The following is a 20,634-nucleotide window of genomic DNA, read 5'->3' as shown; positions in this document are numbered from 1 at the left end:
TTTAATATTACATTTTTATAATTCCGCTTTGAATTCATTCATTTTAAATATGAAAATATTAAAATTAACAATTCTAAATAACTTAAGTGTTTTGTTTATTGATTTTAATATTAAATTCTTTTTCATAAATCAAAAAAATTATTTAATAAAATTTGACAAACATTGTTATTATTTTCTACCTTAATTTAAATATTTTCAAATTAAATCTCGCGATTTAATGCGATTCAATTTGATTTTGTATTCCGACATACTTATTTTTACCCTTTTATTCTTGTAACAGAGTACAAAATTTATAAAACACCGGAATAAAATGATTGTATTATCTTTGGGGAATAAAATTATTTTTGGCTTTAAATAAAAGGCAGAAAAAATAAATAGGCACATTTTTCTGGCAGTGCACTGGACTGACCACCGCCACCCAACACCCACTTTTACTTTCCATGCGACTAGATCAATTAAGAGAGTGATTCGGCAACATGATTTATTTATTTGTCAAATGCTGGCCAGGTGGTTTTTCAACTTCCACGGCTTCTTGTGTCATAGTCGCTGGAGTTTCGGAGTTTTAGAGTTTTGGATTAGGATTCGTTGCGATTGCCACCGTCGGGCATCCAGAGAGTGTCCATTGTGTAGGCCTCATCGTAGAGCACCTCGTCGCCGATGGTGAGGACCAGGGTATCATCGATGTCCTGGGTTTCCGGGGTACCTGGCGAATTTGGAATCGGAACCGGAGAATCTTCCTTCGATTCGATCTTCTTTTCCTCTTCCGGAAGAGAAGCCTTCGGAGGAGAAGCCTTCGAAAGAGAAGCCTTCGGAGGAGAAACCTTCGGCGGAGAAACCTTCGCAGGCACCTGGGCCAGGCGCTTCTTGATCTGCACCAGCCGCTTCTGGGCGAAGTCCACCTGGCCCTTGGAGGCCACCACGACCTTGACGTCGATGATCTGGCTGCACAGGATATCCAGCCGCAGGTTGAGCAGGTTAACCGGCTTCTGGCGGTAGTCGGAGGCAAAGTAATGCGTTCGCCGGTAGTGTGAATCCGACTCCGACCGCCAAGAATGCGGCTTAGAACGGGGCGGCTTGAAGTTCGTCTTCTTCACGTTCTTCTCGTAATATTCATCTGCGGAAAGGGGTGTTCTTAACTCCCAGAAATGCCCTTGCCATAGCAAAAACACTGCTTACCCAACGACATCGACTCCCATTCCTTCTTGAAAACCAATTTTTCACGGAAGCTGTCCATCTTTTCCTATCAGTTTTTTTTTTCAAGTAGTTTTTCCTATCAGTTTTAATTTCTTTTGCAAGTCTAGATTCTTTTTTCTGTACGTCCTAGGCCTTTGGCTTGTCAGTTGAAAAGGATTTCCCTGGGACAGTTTGTCTATAATGAAAACTTTGCTCCCAGTGCTGTAGAATCTATTCAGACAAGGAGCAGTGTTTAAAAAGTTCTGACCTTCAGGAGAGGTGTTTTTTTGACAGCTACAACTGGTTACATTTCCACTTTTTCTAGTAACAGTTCCTTAAAAATCCAAAAGATAGGGTTGTAACCAGTTCATAAATTCCAAAGCTTTTTCTTAAGCTGGGTTCTACAGCTTAAATATGAACTGATTTATACTGTAGAGAGCCTATTTCATTATATTTTCGAAAACAACATTTTTTTTTGTCTTAGTGTTCTTATTTTTGTGTATAATTTGTAAAAAAAACTGTTTTTAAGAAATTTTATTCCCAATTTCAAATTCCAATTCCAAAGATTGATTTATTATAGTTCATAATTTCAATAGTTCTCAGTTTCAGATCATATCGGTTAAATTTGGAATCTAAACAGGTAGCCTGGACTTAATCAACACTTATCTAAACCCTAAAAATATAATTCCGTTCATTAATTGGCCAAGACAACTCTATTAGAGAAAACACCTTTAATAAACTTTTCAACAAATTTGCAAAGATCTGTTCGTTTTGCCAATTTCTAGCTGATTAGGTGCGACTTCGCTTAATTAAAAGTGTCGTCGAAGACTTATGCTCCGCCGTATCGAGCACCATCACTATCATTATCTCTTGAGGCGTAGACCTCGAGAACTGCGGGAACACGCCCGATATCTTTAGGGGTCTAATGTAATTGGGATTTGCCTGACGGCGTTTGCCAGCTGACGCAAGCGGCTAAATATTTTCGTTTCACTTCCTTATCAGTTTTGCTATTGTTTAGATGTAGAGACATTTATTCATATATATCTAGAGCCGGGGTATAAGGTACATACATATATATATATGCTTTATTGGAAACACTCGCACACACACTCGCCAGTGGTTTATTTACAGTGTTCGTTAAATAATAGCAACTAGTGATAGAATATTTCCAACAAATCGTTTCAAAAAAATACAATAAAAGTTAGAAGTAAGCAAAAAAAAAAAATGATATAAGATAATGGATATGATAGATATGTAGTATATGCATATGGAAAGCCGCTGCACGTCCGATTTGTTTGTACTCTCCTCAATCATCGAGCATATTGCACAAAGGTAAATATATATATATTCGGGTTATATCAATCAGTTGCCGAACTTGATGGACTTTTCCGGCTGGTGGGAGGAGCCGTGATTGAAGCTGGCGCTGCTCCGGTTGGTTCCGTTCTTTAGGATCCCATTGGAGCCCGGCTCCCCGTTCGTTTTGCGCAGCGTTTCCCGCTTTCCCGTCGCCGTCGTCCTCGGATCTCCGTACTCCCCGATGGTCACCGTGCCCAATCGCAGGGTTCTTCTCTGCTGCTGACTCGTGGATCCCGATCCTGATCCCGATCCCGATCCTGTTCCCGTGGGCGATCTCAGTTGGACTGCATCGTAGTCGGGCTGGGGCGTGGCTGGTGGCCGGAATCCGCCCACACTGATGCTGGCACTGCGCATGGGCGACATGGGCTGCTTGACCTTGGCCAAGCTGCCGTTGCCCAGTCCTATCCCACCTCCACCTCCACTTCCGTTTCCGTTCGCCGCTCCATTTCCGGTGATCAGCTTGAGCTGCTGGGGCGGCATCTGCTTTGGCTGGGGATTGGCGAACTGTGGTGGCTGCAAAAAAATAATGAAGGTATTAAAAACTGACCCATTGTTTGCGAAAGTTAATTAAAAAAGTCAATGCCTACTGGGTATAATATTTAAAAAACAAAAGTTATTAATCAATTTAATTAAAATAAAATCAAAAATAAAATCAAAAATCAAAATAAAAAACTAATTCAAAAAGCAATTACCCAAAAAACATCTATCTCATTAGTAAATATAAAATCAATCAAATAAAAACTAAATACTTAAAACGTCTTCCTACTAATAAAATAATTAAAACATTCATTTGTTGCAATAAAACAAATTTATTAAAATAATATTAATCCATTAAAAATAAAATATCTAACTAGTCTTGAGACACATTTCTAGTTTTAAAGATTTCTACAAATTTACACAGAGTTAAATTAAAATGTATTAAAAAAAAATCATTCAACTCAACTATTAAGAAAATATTCAAGATATTTTTATAGTTCTCAAGATTTCTACAAATTCATAGTGAATTAAGTTATATGCTTTATTTTTCTTAGAAAAGGATTGCAAAGTTAGATAACCCTTAAAATACATAAGATAAAATGTTTTAGTTTTTACTGACTCATTGTTTAGAATTGACTTTAGTTCAAGAGGAATTCACAAAATATAATCTATAATTTTGCTACCATAAGCTCTTTTAAATCAAAATATGTTGAAGTGTCAATTTATTTCTAATAGATCCATTTAATATTGATACCCCCAAACAGAAACTATGGGAAACTTTGGACGTTTCAAGTTTAATGGTTGGTTTTATTGATAGCCGATAGGTTGGGATTATTCTTGGGTTATTGTTGGCTCTATAGTTGGACACTCGGACACGGGTCTTTCGCTTACCGGTGGCGGAAGTTCCGGCGATCCATTGCCGTTCGCCGGACTAAATCCGTTTTGTGGCTGCAGGCGATTATTGTTGCTCGTGTCGCTGCTGTTGCTGTTGCTCGGGTTGCTGTTGACGTTGCTGCTGCCGTTGCTGTTGCTCCTGTTGCTGCTGAAGCCGTTGCTGTTGATACTATTCCGATAACAGCTCTCATCGGGCATAATCGAGGTGCGTTTCAGCGTTTCAACGCGCTCCTGCAAAAAAAGTGAGGGGAAAAAACCCAGATTAGCAATAGATTTAACCAGGAATAGTTCTCAACCCTTTGGAAATACCTGATAGGTGGACATGGTCACCAGGGGTCGACCCATGCTCACGGGTCGCATTGTGGGCATGACCCCTGACCCCTCTCCGCCTTCCCCTCCACCGCCTCCTCTCCCGTTTTTCACCCGCAACAAACTCATTTTCCGGCCGTAATGCGATCTATTCCCCAGCGAATTCTCTTCAAGACTGGACAACTTCGGCGGCGCAGCTGGGTTCATCGTTCACCGTTCATCGGCCGACGCCGCCGATTAGATAAAGCCATTGAGGAGTAGTCACTGAACAGTCAGCCAGTCAACTCAACACGAAAAAATATGCCCAACCACCCCACCTGTTTGCTTTTGGCCATTTGTTTGCCCGCTTTTGTTTTGGTTTCTCTAATATATTTCGCCCGCTCTTCGTGAGTCATTCATCCATCTAATATGGAACTCTGGACAGAACTCTCGGCGGGAATCGGGAATCGCGACTCCATCGATAACAATTGAACTGTCATCCAGCGAATGTGAATTTTTGATTGATTTTCGTGGAATGGCCAATAACTAGTCATCATAATAGGCGTTTAAATAATGAATAGGTTCTTAAGTACATATATCATTTGAAGAGGTTGCAAAGCAAGCAAATTAAGCGGTGAAAAAAATTTAAAATTTAATTTTGATATTATTTAAAATTATTAAAAAAATCGAATTCTAAAAATAAATGACTTTCTTAATGCAGTAAATTCTTAACGAATGTAAATCGTTTTTTGGAGATATTTACTAATTAAATTAAAATACATACATATATCATTTGAAGAGGTTACAAAGCAAGCAAATTAACAGGTGAAAAAATTTAAAATTTAATTTTGATATTAATTAAAATGATTAAAAATTTAGATTTTTAAAAGTAAATGACTTCCTTAGTGCAGTAAATTCTTAACGAATGTAAATCGTTTTTGGGAGATATTTACTAATTAAATTAAAATTTTTTCACAGCACTTAATCAGCCTTTTTAATTTGTATATCATTTACTTGGTCACTGATCCTGATTATGGGCCCCATATAACCATAACCATCGTTATATGGCCAAAGCAATCTGTGGCGCTTATCGATCTGGCCGATAAGATGCCCATCGCCACCAGCAATTCATTATAGTCAAGTTGTACCCCACACCCCCTTGAGATACTCGGCCAGCCACTTGAGTGGTTGGTCTGTTGGGCAACAGCCATCAACTAACAACAATGGGCTGGGAAAAGGGGGTCGGGGTCTTGGGAAAGGGGTCTCTTCAGCCAGCAGCCACTGGCCCACGACAAGTGCAGTCTGCAGTCTCTGCAGAGCTCTCTTGACCTTTGCAAGTAGCCGACAATCGATAAATTGCTGCTGCGTTTTGGATGTTGCTGCTAGTTGCTAGTTGCAAGTTGCTAGTTGCTGCTTGCTCACCTTGTGCTCGCTCTCATGGAACCCGTTCCTGAACATTCGCTGGTGCGCCCGCTTGAATTCGTCCATCAGCGCCGTGTGCTGATCTCCGCCAGCTCCATTGGATCCACCCGCTCCTCCTCCTCCTCCTCCTCCTCCGCCGCCGCCTCCCAAATTGCTGATGCGTTCGCTGCTCTGCAATGTTGCAGCCACGCCAGCAACATTCGCCCGCTGGCGATGCGACACTTGTCCGCCGGAGCTGCGGTGGCCTCCACTTCCACTTCCATTTCCACCTCCATTTCCATTTCCACCTCCATTTCCATTTCCATTGTGCCCCGCCAGCTGACGATCCACGTTTCCATTTTCATCTCGATCTCTATCTCGATCGCGATTGTTGCGCTGCTGATGTTGCTGCTGCTGCTGCTGCTTCTGCAATGATTCCAATTAGTGGCTGGTGGAGCAATCTGTTATTGTGCACTTAGAAAAATAAATTCTACGCTATAAGGTGTGCCTTGATATTATGATTTAAAAAACAAAAATAATTTACAATTAAAATTTAATTTTAAAATATTTCAATTAGTTTTCTAGAATTTTGCAATAAATACATATAGGAAATTTTAAGCTGCATTATAATTATGAAAACTTTTTGCTATTAAATTAACTTTCCATTTGTTAATAAACATTAAAAATGTACCTAAAATAAAAATACTACAATCAAATATATATTTCTTAGATGCTTTATAAGTCTGTAAATTTTCTTCACTACATTAAAAATAAAAAGTACTACCACCAAATGATATATCTTGGTAATAAGATTTTGCAAACAAAAATATAATAATTTATAATTTAAAATATTTCAACTTGTTCAACACAAATTAAACTAGCATTAAATTTTTTGGAATTTTCATTTAAATATTTTGTACCCGTTTTACAATTCTGTAAACTAGTATATATTGTAAAAAAATAAATATAATAACTTGTTTAACAAAACTTCAACTTTACAGAATTGCATTGAATTTTTTGGAATTTACATTTTAAGCCGTTTGAAGCCGTTTTTTAATTCTTTAACTTCTTAAGTATGACATTTAAATTTTAATTCGTTTTTTTTTTATATTTGATGATTTCAGATGTTTAGGGATTTTATAAACGAGAAGAAAACTCACCTCTTTGCGCTTCTTGAGCTCCTCGGTTATGGCACTGGAGAGACTGCTGCCAGCTGAGCCGCTGGTACAGGCTCCCTCATTGATGGCCGGTGGCGGTGGAGCAGGTGCAGCAATGACTCCTCCTAATCCCGATCCTGATCCGCCTGCTAATCCCGCAGTATTAACTGGCCTTAGGTGGCTGCGCTTCATGGTAGTTGAATTGCGGGAAGGATTCGATTGCGATTGCAGGCTGCGACCGGAAGTTCCGCTGGCGGAGGAACCAGAACCAGAACCAGAACCGGAAACGGAATTACTGGCTATGTAGGTGTTGTTTATGGAGGTACCATTCTCCGTCAGCTTGATGATGGTCTTGTTCATCTGCTTGTGCACCTCGACGCCCTGCGACCAGTTGGTGCTACCATTTCCCGATCCTGATCCTCCTCCGGCGGACTCCTCCCTGACCGCCGTCAATCTCTTGGACTTGGCATCCGCCCAGCAGGGACTCTGATCGCCCGTCACCGAGCTGGCCGAGCTGTTGTAGCCACTCGATTCGCCTGGGAAGAGGTCACATCCCGCCGCCGTGCGCACCACCATGTCCAGCTTGCTGCTGCTCTTCATCACGGCCACCGCCTCGCTGAAGAGCACATCGGAGAAGTCGATGCTGTTCACGCTGAGTATCTGGTCACCCGGGCGCAGACCCGCTTCCCTTGCGACACTCCGCTCCTTGGTGAACTGCACAAAGATGCCGGGCTTCCATTCGGGACCCTTGCAAATGCCCAGGCCCAGCTTCGTCCTGGGCGCCACATGGAGCACCACACTGATGTCCCGGCTGGCGCCGCCGCGTCGCTCGCCCTTGAAGGAACTCTCCGAGGGAGTGCCACTCACACTGGGCAACTTGACCACGCTCCAGGACAAACGCTCCTCCGGTTGGCTGGGGAAATATTATGTTTTTTTTTAGAAAAGCTCTTTGGGTGCTTGGCTTTACTTACTCCCTCACTGGCAGCATTCCCACGCCGCGCACCTTCAGCGTGACCCGATCCTGGCCAGCCACCAGTTGGATGAACTCCTTGTGCACGGCATCGTCCAGGCGAAAGCCGTTGATCCGCAGGATCTGGTCGCCAATCTATAAGAAGGTGGAAAGTAAACGAAAGATTGACAATATCGATATATCGATGTTTATCGAAAATATCGATGTTTTTAGGTTTCATAATAAAAAAAATATTTATTCAGAGTTGTCACCTTTTCATGGCAACTCTGTAACATTTTAGTATCACAAGTATGCATTATTTATTTCAAAATCAACTTAGAATGCATATTTGCGGTTCTTTTTACCTTGGTAACAATTTTAGACAGTAACTAGCAATAATAAAACAAATTTTAGATGTTTAAAGTTCCGTGAAACTTTTCCACAAATAACAGCTGTTTGAAAATTCAACAGGAACCATTTTGGGTTGTTCCCTTAATTGCTGAAATTTTCTGTTGAATTTTCAACAATTCAGCAATTTAACAGTTTAGAGAATACCCTGATTATAATTTTCCTAAATTCTTTTTTTTCCCTAGAAAGCATCGATTTTATCGATAATATATTGTGAAGATATTGATATTTAAAGCTCTAATGTTTTGTACTCACCCGCAGACCCTTCAACTGCGCCTCGCCGCCGTGCTCCACGTGGGACACAAAGAAACCGGTGCCGTGCTCCCTACCGCCGCGCACCGCGAATCCGTAGGTGCTGCCCCTCTCCGGTCCGCCGACCAGCAGACGCCGCTGGTGAGGCCTGACCAGGCGCAGGACCCGCAGGCGGGAGCTCGCCGGAATGGCGCACCACGAGGAGGCCGCCGTGGTCGTCAGGGTCATCACATCGCTGGACGCCGAGCTGGTCGTCGATCCCTGCATGCTGCTGCTGCAGTCCGTCGACGCCGAATTTGTTATCGATGCCGATGCGGATGTGGATGCGGATATCGAGGCCGAGGCTGCTGTCATCGTCATCATTTTGTTGGGGCTTCTTCACAGGCAGCTGTAAGAGGGGAAAATAATTATAAAGGTATTGTTAATATAAAACAGATTTAAAAGCTTTTAAAAGTTAAAAAAATTCATTGGTAAATTGTTTTAAAATTTAAAGAAACTTTTTAACCTTGAATCATTTTTATTTTGTTCTTTCATTTCTATATTTTTGATAATTTGACATTTAAAAGGTTTATAAGAATCGAAATAATCGATAAAACCAACTTTGTTCATCGATGCAATACCGATCACTCAGAAAACGCACTTGAAGAGTTGCCAAAAAAGCGAATTAAGTGGATTCCGTGCGAAAGTTGAAGAAAGTGGGGAGTGTCTTCCCGTACTCCTCGTACCCCCAACCCCCTTGCCTTCTTAAAAATAAAGTCCGATTTGGCGACGTGAACAGCCTGACAAGTAATGAACGAAGAAGAAGAAGAGGTAGCAGAATGCAAGGCGAGACGAGACATATGTATATTTGTATACTTACAGCATACAAACATACATAAATAAAGTGAGCAAAACTTGAACTTGCAATCGAAAATTTCCCGAATTGGGTCACACGCATCGGCAGAGGTAGTGCTGCTGGTGGGCCCGAATACACTGAACAAAATGTTTAAAAAAATATAAATAAATATTTTTTTTAATATGTATTTTGAATTTACCTTGTATATTGGATTTCAAATGAATTAATTAGAATTAAAATAATTAATTAAAAAATTAGTAAAAGCCTTTTTTTTAATATCAATAATAATATTAATATAATATCTTTAAATTAAAACATGTTTCAGAGTATTGAAACCAGGAATATTTGAAGCTGGCAGGATTTTACCTTATTTCGTAGCCGTTTTAATAATAAAAATAATTAAAAAACATGTTGAATGTTGTTAAAATCAGGAATATTAAACAGATAATAATGTTTAGCCATTTTAATAAAATTTTAAGAAATATATAAACTAGTTTAAGAGCTATTAGCGTCAAACTAGAATCGATCTTATGCGCTACATTTTTTGTTTGAGTGCACAAGTGGTGCTGGTGGTGCTCTTTTCAGTGGTGGTGCCTGCTTTCACGCACCACTGCCAGTTTGTAGGTCTGTAAGTTTGTAAGTTTGTAAATAAGTAAGTGTGCAGGCTGGCAAGCCAGAGATCTGTGGCGATTTACATTCACTGCCGCCGCCGCCGTCGCATAATTTCACTTTTTCACGTAATTCTACGCTTCACTTGCAGCGGCCCAAAAAAACAAAACAAAAAAAAAACGCAAAAGAAACTGGGGGAAAATTATAGAAATTTATTATTGAAATTATGCAGCCCCGCTGGGCCCTGCATTATGCACTTTGTTTCGGATTCAGATTAGGATCGAATCGGCTATTCGTTAGCTGATTCAGCCGGAGCTGCCATATAAATCATTTAGCTCGCCAAAGTTCAACTCACTTACCGGCGACCCGAAGACAATTTTCGGGGGGTTTTTGGGGGTGAAAGGTGGAGTTAGAGATTGGAGGTGGTCTGAATCCAAATCCGAATGCGAACCCAAATTGCCTCAGTTACCCACTTACTGCGAACCAACTGATCTGACGCAAGCGGCAATTACTCGGATCAAAACATTTATAATTGCCCGCCGACTAATGGTGAAATATGAATCGGAATTTTGATTTGCAATCCGAATGGGAGCGATATAAATCATTCGATAATCGGGAGCCAGCCGGCTGGTTATGGTTATGGGAAAAATATGTGATGGTCGACAAAAGTGTGTCGATTGGAAAGAGATAATGGTATAAAAAAATATAGAATTGGGTTATGTGAGCCAGCTTGTTAATTTAATGGGCGGGACAATTAAGTTATAAACTTAACTAGTTGCCGGCAATTGGAAAAGTAATCGAGCGTTTATCGAAATTATCGAAATTGTGTCATCGAAATAAAACGATTCCGTCATTTAAAATCTGTCAACTTAATAAAACGCTTACATATGTACCAATTCAGATAGGTAGTTTAATTTTGATTGATTACAAATTAATTGAATAATCTAAAAAAAAAAAAACAATCTTTTTCATTGAGATTTTAGACGTTTGTAATATTAAATCTGCTCCCAAAAAATATTTGTTATGATCGAAAATTAAAGATAATTGATTTAAGATGTTTAATTAATGTTTAAGTGCAAACTGTGTCATCAAAGTTAAGTTGTTGATAATTATCAAATGTTAATTAAAAACGAGGTCATCGAATAAATTATGAAAGAGGTCGTGTTGTAAGCGTAATAAAATATGAAAAATAAAATTATATTTCAAGGGTCAAGTATCTCAGATCTGGCATCTCAAATCGTTTTGGGTAAACTCCACGACTGACATTGTATTTGATCAACAAGCATTGATAAAACTATGTTGCATTCATCCCACATCCGTTGGCAATTCGGCATCCCAGCAATGCCGCCGATTAACGACAATTATCGGTGGTTAAGTTCAGACCCAGACCTAAATAACACTCGGCTTTTATCTCGATAATGGAGGAGTTTCCCGAACCGCGAGACAAAGATCTCGTTTATCGATGCAGCCGATGAAAAGCGGCAACATGCAACCAGCCAGCAGCAACCTGCAACTTGCAACTGGCAAACGCCACTCCCTTTTCCTTTCGACAGTTAATAACAATAGAAAGAGCGCCATAATAATAATAATGATAATCTGTTTCTGTGGCCGCCACAAATTATTTGGCAGTTACAATTAAGTTTCGACAAACAACTGCAGCGGCAGCAGCAACAAGAAAGCATCAAGAAAGCAACAAGAAAGCGGCAGCCAAAACAAAAGCAAAAAGGCCAAACTCTTTGACGGCCTTTCACCTGTTAAATAAAGAGGAAAAAAAAGCAACTGCCGTACGGCTAACCTCCCCTTAACCCCCCGCTGACCCCTACAATTAGTTCTAATGAGTTGCTGCTGCGGCATCTACAACTTCCTGTCACGCCTCTCGGATTTCCACCTTTCCCCGCTTTTCCCCCTTTTCCCCACTTTATTTCTGTTGACACTTTCCGTTCGGTTTCCGTTTGGCAATTGCTCAGCTTTTGCTTAGACTTTAATGGCAAAACAAAAAAAAACAAAAAAGCGAGAGAAATAAAAATAACAAGCCTTGACCACTGGCTGATTTTTATTTTTATTTCCATACGAACTTCATGCTTGGCAATTCCTCGGAAATGTTTCTGCAGAAAGAAAGAAATTTCCTCGCTTTTGCTAAAAACAACAGGTAAAAATTGGTGTTTTATAGCTGCCTCTCTTTTGGGCAGCTAAAATGTAGTAATTATTTGTGGACATGACTTTCTCTGCATATATGATAATTTTCAGTTGTCCAGCATCCAGTGGGGCTTTGTTGTTTCTTTTTATTTGCCCTCTGTTTTTTTTTTACCGGCTCACGTAGCATTACAGTGAGTTCTCCGCATTACATGTGCGTGACAAGCGCGTTAAGTGTTTTCCCATTCGCATAGAGATCGAGTTCGAGATTCGAGATTCGTTGGACTCGCATTAACAACGGGTTCGGGTTCTCTTTAAATTGATAATCACGCCCCGTCAGTCTGTGTTCTATGATTCGATTGCAGCTCGGAATTTCACTCGGAAATGTGGAGTACGATGTCGATTTCATTAGCCCTGAGTCATGATCCATGATCGGGTGAAAGTCGTAAAGGTTCGATCGCTTGGATCGGGTTCTATATAATGTGTATGTGTCCCATGGTTGTCAACACGCCTGATGAATGATTTATAGACCCATTCGGCACACTTCACCCGACTGAAGGGTCTTAACATGCTAAATGTCAAAAATCACAATAAAAAAGCCTTTGGTAAAGATATGGTCATGATATAAGTGATGGCAATCACAAAAAGAATAGAAACCATCACAAAATTAAAAGAATTAAAGATGAATTTTTCTCAAAAATTCCAAATTAGATTTAAGCTTGAAAAATAGTTTTATCTTTACTAAGTTTGTTTGAGTTAGCTTTAGTGCCAACACTTATTCTAAAAATTTAATTCCTAGTGACTTTTGGTTAAAGGCGAATTATTCTCATAAATCTAAAATCTGATTTTAGCTTCAACAAATTCTGATTTTTATATTATAAACTTTGATAATTTTATCTTAACTAAGTTCGCTAAAATTCGAATGTTTAGAATACTGTTTTAATTAATTGAAATATTATCGAATTAAAGATAAATTGTTCTTTAAAATTCAAATTTATATTAAAGCTTAAGCAAATTTTAATTATTTTGAAAAATAGTTTGGATTTAGCCAACACACAAAAAAATGTGCTTGGTAAAATTGACCAACAAAGATAGTTACGTAACTATTAAAATAGTTACGTGTATTTTGTTTTTGCTTTGGGTTTGTGTCTTCGCTAATTGTGTGAATTTTGTTGTTGTGAAATGACTATTTACTTAGTAGAATTGACAGTTTTGCTGGTTGGGGCCTGTTTGACAATTATTACAGTTGATTTTACCAAGTTTTTTTTTTGTGTGAAGGCATCGGATTATAGATTTAGGCTTGCACAAATCATTTAGTATTTAAACTAAATTTAATTTTAGCTTAGTTGGCTTGAATCCGAATTTAAAGAATGTCTAATTATCACTTTAAAAATCGAAACTTTGTTCAACCTGCATTATCATAAATTATCTAAATTCAAGGGCAGCTTTGATTGACAAGCGACTCCCTTGTTCAGTTGGCTAATCTTTCAATCGCCGTTTTCTTATAGAGGGAGACATCCACAACCACTCCGTGTCGTGTCGAATTCCGCAGTTGGATCGTCAAACTGATTTATCTCGAGCGTTCGTTGCCTAAGTCTTTCGTTTCGCCGATTGCAGCAACGAGGGAAACACAACTGAAACTGATGATGCTGCTTTGCTCTGCCTTTAATTATGAGTTCATTGGGCATGATTTAATTGCTCACGTGTCGCACAGCAAACGGCAAATGGAAATATTTGCACGTACGTATATGTACATATGGATATGCATGCGGCATTTCTCTCTGGCTGATGATGTGTTTTTCAAATCATTTTCAGATTTGAATAGGCAAGGAGCAGCTGAAAGCAGCTGAAAGAAATTACAATAAATAAAAGAGAAATTTCTGTCGAATTTGTCGTCCGTTGGACACACACGTGTGCATGTTGCATCTAGCATCTGGCATATTGCATGTTGCTGGTGTCGCTAGTTGCTGCTGCCGATGCGCACCTGTGCAGCCAGGCTTTTACTTCCGCCGCGGCAATCAGGCAAACGCACGACTGGCAACGTGACAAATTGTCGATAATCTAGGCAGCTTTAGCATCAGCATCCTCTCGAGAGGAGCAGGCATTTTTCTGGTGAAAAGCAAGCTGCAAGCTTATCGCCGAATTTGCAAGCAATGTCAAACGTGGGTTATGCCACCGAGGAGGATGCGCCATGGCCATAATCGTGATGCAGCGTCGCGGCAACTCCATAAATACCAAATGTTGCTGTCGTGCGCAAGGAAGCCACTGGCAACAGGCAAACTGGCAACTTGGCGACCAGCAACCAGCAACCAGCCACATACAATCCAGCTGGCTGGGAATCTGCTCCTTCGTCTGGAGAAAGCGCCTTGTGCACTTTTACTCCGGCTCATTTTAATTGCAGAACATTAACAACGATGTGTGGGGGTTAAAGGAAGATACGTTGCTGCTTTCACCTTCAGCCAATTAGGTGCAGCTTATGCAACATCTGAAAAAGGATTGCTTCACACATCGCTTTGCAAGGCTGAAGGGCAAAGCCCCCAAAATATCCCCAACTTTAATGGAATTAATTGGCATTATTTAAAATATTTTTAATGGCAACTAAATAATAGGTAATAATCGGAAAATACTTTATCAAGGTATCAACATTGATTACTTATATTTAGCGAAAATCTATAATATTTTTGAATGGTTTTTTATGATTTTTTATTGTTATTGCTTTTACGAATTACTTATATTAAATTTGATAGTAGGTAAGTACTTTTGAGTATTATTTAAACTTTATATGCAAACTTGTATTCTTTAAATTATAAAATTAAATAAAATTATTATATTTAAATAGGCTTGCCTTTAAAACTCATTTTGGTTGCAGAAAAATGAAAACAAATTGTAAAATAAATATTTTAGGCCATATAACTAGGTGGATTTTATTTAAAAAATAAAAAAAAAATTAGATAAAGTTATTTAATTTAAATTGGCTTGCTTTTAAATCTTTTAATAAAATACAAATTCATTTTCAAATGAAAACAAATTGTAAAATAAATATTTTAGGCTGCATAACTTGGTGGATTTTATGTGGCAGCTGATTGTGCGAGCTAAACGCTTCGAGTGTGTGGCAATGGGACAAAGCCAAAGGCAGCAACACGGGCAACATCGACAGCAACATCAGAGTTTGGTGAAACCGACGCAAAGTCGGCTGGCAAGACAATTTAAATTTTGCGCTTCAAATCATTCAGCGTTTCGATTGCGTGCAAGATGAGCTTGGCATCGCTGCCTGCCTCTTCATTTGCCTGATTGCGTCAGCTGGAAATTGGCAGTCGAAGCAGCAGCAACATCATCAGCAACACCAGCAACATTCCCGCCCAGCAGCAGCTGCACAATGGTAAATGGCAGCATTGCTGGTGTTTACTTTTGCAGCCCACTGCTTTTTTCGGCGGCGGCGAAATGCAACAGTAACAGCAGCAACACTAAACACTAAACACCAAACTCTAGAGACAACCAGCAACATCATCAGTGACAGGCAGCAACAATCGCATCATCAAGCGATGCCGTTGCTGCTATTGAACTTTTGCTATTTGGCCAAGATTCCCACACACCTGTTGCTGGTGTTGCTGTTGCTGTTGCAGCTGTATCCCATGTTGTTGCTGCTGCTGCTGCTGCTGCTGCTGCTGCCACCCACTTGCAGCGTGTGAAACGTTGAACAACTTTTTGTCCAAGGCGTGACACGAAACTTTGTTTCAAGTACGTTTGCTCTACGTTGCTTTACGCCCTAAGGCAAAATGATGGGTGCCGCAAATATAAAAAAAAATACAAAATAAAAACACAGAGGGAGTTGCAAAAGGGGTAAATGACCGGTGGTGGCGGCAAAAATTGAATTGTTTTGCATAAATTGATGATGCCGTTTTCAGTTTCGGTTGCAATTGTGTGTCGGTTTGCATTCGAGGGTGTTGGTTTTAATTAAAGTGCCGAGCTGCCCTGTTCCTACTCTAATACACTGACCAAAAAAGAGGGTCACTTGAAGCACACTTTCACAAAAACAAAAATAATCAAAATAAATATTTTATTGATATATTGAATAACTTGTATTAACTATTTTTGCACTTGCTTCAAAGTATCCAAATTAATAGATGTGGTTATAATCATTAAAAACATTTCTTTACACCTGTATAAAAAAGTTAAGTAAGCCATAAAGACTAAACAATGAAAAAAAGCTTTTAAATTTATTTAAAAAAAAAAACCAGAAGAAAGGTAATTTTTAAACATTACACATTATTACTTTTAACCCATAAAACATTTTTATTAGCTGCAAAGTATATATTATATAAAGCATATATTTTTCCCTGTGCAATTCCATTTGATTTCCTAATAAATCTGAATCACTAACCAACCGAAAAGAGTCGCATACACAATATTTCCCATTCGACTTTGTTTATTTACCCTATGAATATGACAAAATTAAGCTGACAATGAGAGGCTGATATGATTGTGGCCGTGTTTTTTTCCCTGTGTACCCCTCTACCCAAACCCTTTTGGTCCAAGTTGCCCACGCGAAACAGCTGCCCGAAAAGCGAACGAAGGCGAAGGAGGCAGAGATTCAGATTCAGCTTGAGATTCAGTTGAAGACGAAGGGGCAGGAGATGCAGATGGGAGATGGAGCCACAGCTGGCGGCCCAGCTGCCACTTCTGGGTATTTTTTCCAGTGGGCGCAGGAGAGGATTGGCGGAGGAACTGGAGGAGGAGGTGGAGGAGGAACGAAACTGGATTGGATGGGCGCGGCTGAAGCCATCTGCAGATCATCATCATCTTCCACAGCCACAGCGAAAGTTAAGGCGAAATCTAGCCAGGGAATTCTAGAGCGGCACAGGGGCAATGGCCAGTAAGTAATAGCCATTGGGGTTAGTTCCCCATAAACACCTTCTTCTAATACTCCCTTTCATTATCTTACTACTATTATTATAATTTTCCACTTGAAGAAGCTATTTCATGTTAAGAAACCAAGAAAGTCAAGAATTTCCTATTTAAAAGAATATCTTAAGTGAATATCTTTCCAATCAGGAACAAAATATTTGCATGCCATAACAATTATGCCCTAATTACCCTAAACAAAAACACAAAAAAAAAACCCCACAACAAGGCAAACGTTTACTTTTCGCTAATTTAGCAATGGCTGGCTAGTGGGTTAAGTTGGCTAAAAGGCTTATCCCAGGCCACAAATGCCAGTCTTGGTAGACTTCATAGACCTGGTGGAAAACCCGACCAGTCCGAGAGTCGCCGCCAAATGTCCGTCCTTCTGTCTGGCCGCCAAGTCCGCCTGGCAAAAATGCCATCTGAGGCTAACTGGGCGGCGAGGCGAACTGGTTGCCCAGGCTGCTTTTTTTGCACAGAGAATATTTGTTGGGGATTTTTTTTAAGTTTAAATAAAATAATTTTGATTTTTTGATAGTTAAACTACATTCTAAGAGCACAGATTTTGGGATGCTAGTTTATGAAAAATCTTTACCAAAAATCTTGTCTTTATCTCAACAAAATTTTAAAACGAAAAAAAAAAACAAAAATTATTTTGAGTTTAAATAATATAAATATGATTTAATAATAGTGAAATAAGGTGTTAATCAAAAAACACTGTTTTTGGGAAGCTAATTTATGAGGTCAAAATATAGCTATATACAAGAAATCCTATCCATATCTCAACATAATTTTAAAACGATAATAAACCAGAAATAATTTAAGAAAATTTATTTAAAAAAGTTTTGCTTTTATTCTGTTCAAGGATTAGAGTTTGTAAAATATCGACAGTTTGTTATTTCTCGATATTTAATATGTGAAAACATCGATATTATCGAATCGACTTAGTGAAAATATCGAAAATATCGATATTTTTCCAAGCTTCATTAAGGATCCTGTTTAAACTGGCTTAAAAGTAGCATTTTTTCCCGCAAATACATTATGCATAGTTTTTCAAGGATTTTCGCCACGTGTGCTGCAGCTGGTGGTGCGGTGGCTTGAATTACAAAAGGAGCTGAGCCGAGCCGGGTTTCAACTTAGCCTGGGCAGCCGAAGGCAGCCGCGGCGGCAACTGTTTTTTACCTCTTTGCTTTTTATTATAATTTCAATTTTGTGTATCTATGAGATACGCGCAACGTGAATTGGCATTTTCCATTTGGCAATTTGCATGTGCAATGCAATGCAATGCGATGCGGGTCCCGGTGCCCAAAGATCCAAGAGATGCAAAAGATCCCTGCCAAACAGTCCGGGTAATTAAAGCGCCATTAACGCCCCATCATCATGGGAATGGAAATGGAAATGGGAATGGGTTGGCCCAACTCTTCGCTGACGGGGATGGTGATGCAGATGGAGATGTGGATTGTGGATGGGGATGATGATGGGTATTCACGATGACGATGACGAGGTGGCCAGGAAATGCAATTAACCGATTGGCCCACAAGCCGTGCTCATTCGAAAGTCGCCGTTTTGTTTGCTGTTTGCTGTTCGGTGTTTGTTGTTGTCCGAGCCAAAGTGTGCCTGTTATTGTTATTGCTTTTACTGGTGTTTTTAACCCACCGCAGGCCCAGTCGACCAGGTGCTCACCAGGTGAGGCTGCGCCAGTCTGCATCTGCGGCTCGAGTGTCCAAATTGCTGGCGGGGATTGCATAAGCGGCGCAGCCAAGATGCAATGATCAATCAGGCGGCCCAATCAGTTAGCCAGTCCATCAATCATAACGAGGCCCTCGCTGGCTGGCTTATTTTCAAGGAAACCGCTGCGTAAACGATTCTACGGGCGGTCTTCAAGATTCTCGTTTATCAGCCGCGAGCCTAAGTCTTGGCACATATTTTCTTTTGACCATCGTTTTTCAATTCACAATGATGAAGGGTACAGTTTTTCACTTCAATTTTACATGTGAGACCTTAGGTAATTGCCAGTAAAATTAAAATGCAGTCAAGCTAGATACTATTCGATACAATACTTTTTCAAAAGGGCTCAATTCATTTTATTCATTTATATTCTAATAGTTCTAACTAAAAACTAAAGTAATTTATTTTTATTTTTTAATTGTTTTTATTTTATTTTTTATTTTTTTACTAACCTTAGAAACTTATACGATGCGAATCGGCACTCAAATTGACTCAATTTATTTTATTTATTCATATTCTAATAGTTCTAACTAGAAATAAAGTAAATTCTTTTTTTATTTTTTTTACTAACCTAAGAAATTTATATTACGATGCAAATTGGCACTCTTTTGGACTCTAATAGATTCGTGACTAATTCGGACCGTAAGAACTTTCTTATTTTTCATTACTCCAAATCTTCTCTGTGAACTTCAAAGTATTTAGAGCAAATCAAACACGAAGACACAACAAATATGGGTAACAATAGCTAACGAAACAGTTGAAGGCCGGGCGACAATTAACGCATTATTTATTAATATCTGAAAATTGTGTCGCCCGTTAAGCGGTTTACAGATGACGGCTACCAAGACGACAATATAATACTAACAATAACAGCAATTCAAGGCATTAAATTACATGTTCAAAGGCTAACACATACTTACAGTTGAGAAGAGTACACGGTAAAATTGGGAAAATATTGAAAATGATTTCAAGGGATTTTCAAGGGATTTTGTAAATTTATAGCAATTAAATAAAATATATAAAAGAAAAAATTTCTTTAATTTTTTTTTAAATATTTCTAAAAATATTCGAAAATATCAAAAATGTTTAGCTTAATTTTTAGAACTTCTTTGTTTCTGTGTACTTCATGGTGGTGCAATTTTCATAGTTTATTTATTATTTTTCTGTTTTTACCTCATTTGCGGTGCGGGCGTCCCAAGAAGAAGAAAAAGAAGCGGCCGAAGAATTCTACACACGAAACCTGGCAATTAGAGCGCGGCAGCAGTATCAAAACACTCGCTTACGCTCGCAGAATTCTTGCTGAATCTCGGGGATCTCGAAATCGCGAAGCAAAAAACAAATAAATAAAAACGACGGAACAGCAAAGAGTCGCGCTGCACTTTACACTTTTGTGGCTTGAAGCGCTCAGGTGAGACAGGTGCAGCAGCGTTTTGTGAGCCCGCGAGCACTTTCAGCACTTTTGCTGGCCCCAAAATCGAGTGCACTCCAGAAAAAAAAGAAACAAATGCCAAAAAACACACGCGCTTCGATATATTTATTTTTTAAGCCGGCAACGATCGCGATTTTCCGTTTGTTTTTCTTTTCGGAAAAATGGAAAACGAAATATGTGGGAGGTACTTGTTCTGGGAACGGGCTTTTCCGCACTGACGACGTGAATCTCGCGAGAGGCGACGACAAATTGAGGCGGCAAATAAATTGGAGCCGTCGTCAAAGTGACCGCGCAGCCGGGAAAAAAGTACCAAACCAGTTTTCCGACCGCCAAAGCTTTTTCGGCGACGCTGCCAGATGTTCGAAATTAGAATCGGTTACCAGTATTTTGAATACTCTGAGCTTTTTGGTGGCTTGTATTTTACTAAAACTTCAAACTTGAAGGCAATTAAAGAGTACAGTTTTGTACTGAATTATAAAGTATAAATGTGAATACAATTTATAATGTTAAAAAGCCTTTATCTTCTTAAAAAAAAATTCTGTTCCTTCAAATATTTTTTAGGTTTTAAGACAGAGCGTTGTATTTGTTAGAATATTTCGAAAATAAATGATCATGACCATCTTTTATACTTGATATGGCAACG

General features: G+C 39.3%; 2 protein-coding genes across 6 annotated transcripts; both read right to left on the bottom strand.

Moving 5' to 3' along the window:
* Positions 1-473: 473 nt before the first annotated feature.
* On the bottom strand, positions 474-1,349 carry LOC138913835 (uncharacterized). The gene is made up of 2 exons (XM_070218811.1): positions 1,177-1,349; positions 474-1,114 (listed from the first exon to the last, which is right to left on the bottom strand). The coding sequence occupies exons 1-2, from the start codon at positions 1,232-1,234 to the stop codon at positions 576-578; spliced, it is 597 nt and encodes a 198-aa protein (XP_070074912.1). The 5' UTR covers positions 1,235-1,349; the 3' UTR covers positions 474-575.
* An 882-nt stretch (positions 1,350-2,231) lies between these two features.
* Positions 2,232-20,415, bottom strand: LOC108065693 (autotransporter adhesin BpaC). Of its 5 annotated transcripts, none has more exons than XM_044392694.2 (8): positions 19,736-20,415; positions 8,359-8,743; positions 7,718-7,851; positions 6,750-7,659; positions 5,611-6,012; positions 4,210-4,392; positions 3,898-4,131; positions 2,232-3,042 (listed from the first exon to the last, which is right to left on the bottom strand). In XM_044392694.2, the coding sequence occupies exons 2-8, from the start codon at positions 8,716-8,718 to the stop codon at positions 2,536-2,538; spliced, it is 2,730 nt and encodes a 909-aa protein (XP_044248629.1). In that variant the 5' UTR covers positions 8,719-8,743; positions 19,736-20,415; the 3' UTR covers positions 2,232-2,535. The 5 variants fall into 5 exon arrangements, with proteins under 5 accessions (XP_044248629.1, XP_070074945.1, XP_070074946.1 ...); XM_070218844.1 differs by lacking the exon at positions 4,210-4,392 and having other exon boundaries at positions 5,611-6,015; positions 19,736-19,789; positions 19,846-20,250; XM_070218845.1 differs by lacking the exon at positions 4,210-4,392 and having other exon boundaries at positions 19,736-20,251.
* Positions 20,416-20,634: the final 219 nt, after the last annotated feature.

Source organism: Drosophila takahashii, chromosome X, assembly GCF_030179915.1.
Source record: "Drosophila takahashii strain IR98-3 E-12201 chromosome X, DtakHiC1v2, whole genome shotgun sequence".
NCBI lineage: Eukaryota > Metazoa > Arthropoda > Insecta > Diptera > Drosophilidae > Drosophila > Drosophila takahashii.
This window is presented reverse-complemented; position numbering and strand designations above follow the sequence as displayed.